The 7500-nt window shown below is 38.8% G+C and overlaps 2 protein-coding genes across 2 annotated transcripts; both read left to right on the top strand.

The window, feature by feature from the left end:
- The first annotated feature begins 1672 nt into the window (after positions 1–1672).
- On the top strand, positions 1673–2487 carry LOC143019226 (uncharacterized). The gene has a single exon (XM_076174921.1). The coding sequence runs from the start codon at positions 1762–1764 to the stop codon at positions 2314–2316; it is 555 nt and encodes a 184-aa protein (XP_076031036.1). The 5' UTR covers positions 1673–1761; the 3' UTR covers positions 2317–2487.
- A 2395-nt stretch (positions 2488–4882) lies between these two features.
- LOC143019225 (uncharacterized) lies at positions 4883–5657 on the top strand. Its single transcript, XM_076174920.1, has one exon. The coding sequence runs from the start codon at positions 5028–5030 to the stop codon at positions 5580–5582; it is 555 nt and encodes a 184-aa protein (XP_076031035.1). The 5' UTR covers positions 4883–5027; the 3' UTR covers positions 5583–5657.
- Positions 5658–7500: the final 1843 nt, after the last annotated feature.

Raw genomic sequence — 7500 nt, 5'->3', positions numbered from 1 at the left:
ATATATATATATATATATATATATATATATATATATATATATATACATATATATATATATACTCCCCTTTTTGGACGTTTTAGTTCACCAAGGCCCTCACTCTTTCTCCACCGAAGTATATGTAAAGGCTACAAACCTGGGTTTTTGTCCTAACGGTGCTAGTGAGTGCCCAGAGAAATACCGCAGGATTGTGATCAATTCCTTTGTTAAGAGAGCCCTCACACATTCTTCTACTTGGACTTCCACCCATGCTGAATTACAGAGAGTCTCACAACTCCTTGCCAATAATGGTTACTCAAAACAATTAGTTGATGAGACAATAAAGCGACATCTAGACAGTTTCATGACACAAGCCCCCTCTACAACAGAAAAACCCTCTTCTACAAAAACTTCATGTCTTCCGCATATAAAGAAGACGAAAAGGCTTTAAGAAAGATCATCAGCACACATGTCATCCCTACAGACCCCCATGCCATCCTGAAGCTCATCATTTTTTACAAAACAAAAAGAACATCAAGCCTCATCATGAAAAATAGTTGCCTCCCACAGACAAGGCCTTTACAAGAGGTGAATCTTGTATACCAATTCCATTGCAACTTTGGTGACTGCAGTCGCCTCAATTCACGGTATATAGGTTCAACCACTACCACCTTGTCAAAAAGGATGACGGCACATTTGCAGGATGGGGCAATACTCCGTCACACCAGTAATACACATGGACACTCCCTCACCAGGCAACAACTAGAAACACAAACAACAATACTGTATCGAGAACAAGACAGAAGGAGATTAAGGATGGCTGAATCAATTTTTATTCGTCTGGATCAACCCTCCATCAATATCCAGCTACAGCCTGAAGTTTCACTCCCATCAATGAGGAAGCCCTACCAGCAACCTACAGGGAACCCGTCGGCACTCCGTGGGTAGCTACGCGGACACGACATCTCCCCCGCCACACCTCATATGACTTCCTGTCCCAGTGTTTCTTCGCGGGTACAAAATCTCCCCCGCCACACTTGTATGTCATTCCTGTTTATCATTGTGTATATTGTAACTCCTGAAGATGACCTCTGATTGGGTCGAAAGACGTCTAGAGTAAACACCATGTACCTTGGAGATTCTATCAATACCCTGACCTCCAACCTCCGCTCTCTCATTCGAAATATCGAGAGTACTTCTTACAAGTTGAACAATGCTACTACTGCTGTAGACTTCAACAAAGCATATATATATATATATATATATATATATATATATATATATATATATATATATACATATATATATACATATACATATATATACATATATATATATATATATATATATATATATATATATATATACATATATATAATGTAATATGTGCGTGATTGGGTATATTCTTCTATATAGCAACAAAGAAAACTCGTCATACTCTGAATACTTTTTACATTTTGAACCCTGTTTCCACGAAAGATCTGTTATGACGTAAAACGGGCAATCCCCTGGACAGATAGGAGGCGAAGCAAAGCGGAGGGAATACCAGTTCCTTAAAACTGAGAGTAACTATCGGGGAGGTGAGGACCGGGGTGGAGGGATGGAATGGTGGGACGGGTTGCCAGTATATAAGACAAGGCGGCACGAGAGCAGACACACACGACCTTCCAGCTTCATCTGCGGAGTACCTCGAGTAAGCAGCCGAGAATCACATATACCTCATTTTCCTGCAGAAGTTATCCTTGTGAGAGAATTCTATTTTGCTAATCACCGACATTCATAATGAAAGTCCTGTGCGTCCTGCTCATGTCCCTCGCCTTGGTGGCGGGTAAGAAACTCAAAGACGACAAGGGTAATGCTGCGAGTGGAAGTGGTGGAGCTGCAAATACTCGATTCTTTGGAGGACCTCCTCCTCATGCACAAGGTCCTCCCTTCGGAGCCCCTGGTCTTGGAGGTGCTGGTCACTTCGGAGGGAGACCCCATGTCGGAGGACCTCCTTTCGGTCACCAAGGCCATCCCGTAGTCGGCGGCGTCGGTCACGGGATCGTCGGTGGAGTTGTTCCTCCTGTCGCCACCAGCAGCAACTGCCGTTACTGGTGCAAGACTCCTGAAGGAGCAGCCTATTGCTGTGAGAGCAACAATCAACCAGCCGACCCCATCGCAACACAGATCGTCAAGCCCGGTCAGTGCCCACCAGTAAGGCCCGTGTGCCCTCGCATCTTCGGACCTCCCATCACCTGCTCGAATGACGGAGCGTGCAGTGGTGTGGACAAGTGCTGCTTCGACAGGTGTCTTGGTGAGCACGTGTGCAAGGCGCCTCTTGGATATGGACGATGAAAGTCTAAGGTCTCTTCCCCAATCCTGCTCTCCAGAACTTTGTTCCTATTGCCATTCGGTGCATCTGCAACATCGGAATGACTCCATGATATATATGCCATTCCCATACAAATCATACATTTTTAAACATAATACAACGATCTATTTATTGCAAATAAACTGTTAATTACATTCATAGTCTTTGTTGTAACCTTCAAATCTAACCTATGAAATCCCTGAAACCATGAAAGTTTATTTCATGACTGTGATGCTTCTTGTAGAGTTAGTATGAAAGAGTGTCCCAGGAGGTGGTGAGCTATTGCAGCAAAACCCTCTACCAATGTCAGGGGCTCGTGACGGCCACTGTTAGTCACCTAAGGTCATGATGAAGTCATTTTGATCTCCAATGCATCAGAGAAGCAAGATGTCATTGCCAGAAACGATATTGCCTTTGAAAATAAATGAATAAATAGATAAACGAATAAGCAAAAGACACCGCCGGAGGGCATTTTCTCCTTTGCAACTGTGAAGGATTTGTCTACATACATACATATACATATATATAATGGGTGGGAATGATTTTTTATGCCTTTTCCTTTTTGGCTACCTCCCTGGTAAGGAGGAAAAAGCCTTGGTATATATGTAAATATATGTAATATATATATATATATGTATATATATGTATGCATATATATGTATATATATACATTAGAGAAATTCGCTAATAGCAGCGACATCAAACTGATCATTTTTATGACAGTTGCATACATGATTCGAACCCACTGCTCTCAGCCACCCGTAGATCACCTTCGCAGAGCCTTAGACCACTACACCAATGAAGCCATAAAATCCTTGTAACCTGGAATCGATCTGATTCCCGAGGATAGAAGATCACTAATCTGCGACCCAAATAAGGATAATACTTTACCAAGTACAAATTAAAATTGACCTCTACTCATTCTTTTTTATTTTTCTATTTCCGTTTCAGCACCTTGTCAAATAAATATATCCTTCCTATTTTTCAACATAAATAATCCTTACCACAACAAAGAAAATCACGGATAGAGTAAAAAATTACTCACAACTAATGAAAAACAGAGCTTGATACAAAGATGGGAGACACGCCTTAGCTGAAATGCTGTAAACCAATTAATGACTGCCTGGTAAGGAGAAAGGAGGCATAGGAATTGAATCTATAACATACATTAAAAAAGCTGAAGGCATATTCTTCCATAAGAAGTGCTCTGTAAATATCTTGTAAATCCGTCATACATCGACTAATTTATAGTGCCTTCCGAGTAGCTTACAAACAAGAAATTCATCAGTCTAAAATTGCCTAAACCTTAGATACATAATGAGTTAAAATGGAATTTTTCTTCGTGTGAGAATTTTTTTTATTTTTAGCCCTAGAGAAGAAAACTATAATAGCTAAATACAACCAGCCGAATCCTAAGGAGAAGCCAATTTCTAAGCAGAACTTGGTCCCCAATAGGGGATGTGTTACTATTTTCTTTTTTCTTTTTTCTTTTTTTCAATTCCAAATTTCAGATGGTTTTCTTTATAAAACCTGAGCTTTGTCCCATGAATATTTCCGAAACTACACCCTAATATATATATATATATATATATATATATATTTATATATATACATATTTATATGTATATATACATATATATATATATATACATATATATATATATATATATATATATATATGCATATGCAACCAGACACACACATATACATATATATATATGTATATATATACATATATATATAAATATATATATATATATATATATATATATATATATATATGCACATGTATACATATATGTGCATGCATATGTATATATATATATATATATATATGTATATATATATATATATATATATATATGTATATGTTCATATATATGTACATATAAATATAAATATATATATATATATATATATATATATATATATATATATATATACTCTATTTATATATATATATCTATATATATATATATATATATATATATATATATATATATACACATATATATACATATATGTATATATATATATATATACATGCATATATATACATATATATATATATATGTTTATATATGTATATACATATATATATGTACATGTATATATATATATATATTTATATATATATATGTATATATATATGTATATATATATAAAAATAAAAAAAGACACACACACACACACACACACACACAGATATATATATATATATACATATATATATATATATATACATATATATGTATATATATATACATATATATATATGTATACATATATATATACATATAATATGTGCGTGACTGAGTATATTCGTCTATATAGCAACAAAGAAAACTCGTCATTTTATGAATATTTTTTTCATTTTCAACCCTGTTTCTAGGAAAGATCTGTTATGACGTAAACTGGCAATCCCCTGGACAGATAGGAGGCGAAGCAAAGCGGAGGGAATACCAGTTCTTTAAAACTGAGAGTAACAATCGGGGACGTGAGGAACGGGGTGGAGGGATGGAATGGTGGGACGGGTTGCCGCTATATAAGACAAGGTGGGGCGAGAGCAGACACACACGACCTTCCAGCTTCAGCTTCAACCACGAGTAAGCAGCCGAGCATCATATACACCTCATTTTCACGCAGAAGTTTTCCTTGTGAGAGGGTTCTACTCTGTTGATATCCAACCTTCATAATGAAAGTCCTGTGCGTCCTGCTCATGTCCCTCGCCTTGGTGGCGGGTAAGAAACTCAAAGACGACAAGGGTAATGCTGCGAGTGGAAGTGGTGGAGCTGCAAATACTCGATTCTTTGGAGGACATCCTCCTCATGCACAAGGTCCTCCCTTCGGAGCCCCTGGTCTTGGAGGTGCTGGTCACTTCGGAGGGAGACCCCATGTCGGAAGACCTCCTTTCGGTCACCAAGGCCATCCCGTAGTCGGCGGCGTCGGTCACGGGATCGTCGGTGGAGTTGTTCCTCCTGTCGCTCCCAGCAGCAACTGCCGATACTGGTGCAAGACTCCTGAAGGAGCGGCCTACTGCTGTGAGACCAACAACCAACCAGCCGACCCCATCGCAACACAGATTGTCAAGCCCGGTCAGTGTCCACCAGTGAGGCCCGTGTGCCCACGCATCTTCGGACCTCCCATCACCTGCTCCAACGACGGGGCGTGCAGTGGCGTGGACAAATGCTGCTTCGACAGATGTCTTGGTGAGCACGTGTGCAAGGCGCCTCTAGGATATGGACGATGAAAGGCTAAGGTCTCCTTCCCAATCTTCTTCTCAAGAATTTTGTACAAATATCTATTTATTGCAAATAAATTGTTAATTATATTCACTATCTTTGTTGTAACCTTCAAATCTAACCTACGAAATTCCTGGAACCATGAAAGTTTATTTCATGACTGATGTTTCTTGATAAAATTAGTATAAAAGAGTGTGCCTCAGGAAGTGGTCAGCTACTGCAGCTAAAGGCCTCCACCTTTGTCTGGGGCTCGTGACGGGCACCGATAGTCACCTAAGGTCATGTTAGGGTCATTTTGATTTCCAGTGCATCAGAGAAGCAAAATATCATTGCAAGAGTTTTTGCTCTGGAAACGATATCCCTTTTGAAAATAAATTAATAGATAAACGAATAAGTAAAAGACGTCGACGGAGGGCATTCTCTCCAATCACCTTTGCAACTGAGAAGGATTTGGCTTGATTCTCAACGGCACATAATGACCATCATTTAGTTTGGTCAGTTGAGGGAAAAAGTGATTACGACACCAGATCTTAATAGCTATCGTTAAGATTTACTCGATAATGATGGCAACTATGATAGACTAATGGTCGGTAGTAAGTTATGATTGGACATTAAATTCAATTTTGGATGTGTTTATAGTAAAATTGATAAAAATATCCATTTGTCAGGCATCATTCTCTACTAATCGGAGTGCTCAACTTGTTATTTTTTTTAGACACCAGCGGCCATTGTCCCCTACATAGATTTTGTTGTGAATAGATTCAGACTGGTTCTTCCTTTATTTCTCTGCTAATGACTGTGTCCAATAATTCTCATTATTTTAAAAATGGGACCTCAACTACCCAAAACTAAGAAAAACCAAACCAAACCTAACGGAACCTAACTTTACCTAACGTAACGTACCTTAACGTACCCTAACATAACCCAAACCTGACGTCCCTTAACCTAATCTAAACCTAAGCTAAACCCAGTTGAACTTTAGAAAGTTTCGTGGATATATTTTTAAAGTTGGGAGCCTGTGAAGAAGAAAATAAGCTTACTTCTGGTCGTGAGAGGATCGGGGAGAACGAGGAGGAGGAGGAGGAGGAGGAGGAGGAGGAGGAGCAGGAGGAGGAGGAGGAGGTATTGGATTCGAATGAGGCTGGGACTGAGTTGAACGAGAGACAAAAAACCGGGTTTGCCTCAGGCTTTGCCGACACCGAGGGTGGTTTCAGCGCAAAACAGATCCATGGTTCAGAATTTTTACTTTTTGATAATACCAACCAATTCTATATATTAGATATGACGGCAACGACAATATTTCTATTTAAGAAATAATGCATTACATTTCCCTATCATCCTCGATATTATGTTTTTAACATGCCAGAATGTGTACGAGAAACCACACGACCACATTAATCGTTAAGCTCAAGTATGCAGATGGTACTACATTCATCAACCACTCGCACCAAGGATTCTTACATTAAGGGCCATTTACACAGTCAAACACTTTGACAAACCCGGTTTGTCAGACAAGTGTTTGAAGTGATGTTTGACCGTGTGAATGGGGCATTTGGTCGTCAAACACGTTTGTCGAACGTGTTTGACAATCAAATACCCTATTCACACGGTGAAATATCACTTCAAACACTTGTTTGACAAACCGGGCTTGTCAAACCGTTTGGCCGTCTAAATGCCCCTTTAGGGTAGGTTTGGTAGTGAATACCAACAAAATAGAAGTCTACTATTAACTCACTGGCTAGAGTGCACTAATCTTAACCCTGGAAATAAATAACAGAAAGACCCGTTAGTATAAAACAGAAATAATACATGTGAAGTCAATGGAATATACTGAGTGCTAAATTATATCACAATTAATCTTACATTTAATAAAACAAATAGTCTGACAGAGCTCTAATCTAGTAGGGACGATGCTTTACCAGTAAA

Source organism: Oratosquilla oratoria, chromosome 36 (genome assembly GCF_046742065.1).
Source record: "Oratosquilla oratoria isolate Oo_2021 chromosome 36, ASM4674206v1, whole genome shotgun sequence".
NCBI lineage: Eukaryota > Metazoa > Arthropoda > Malacostraca > Stomatopoda > Squillidae > Oratosquilla > Oratosquilla oratoria.
Note: the sequence above shows the minus strand (reverse complement) of the source record. Positions and strands in the feature narration are given on the sequence as shown.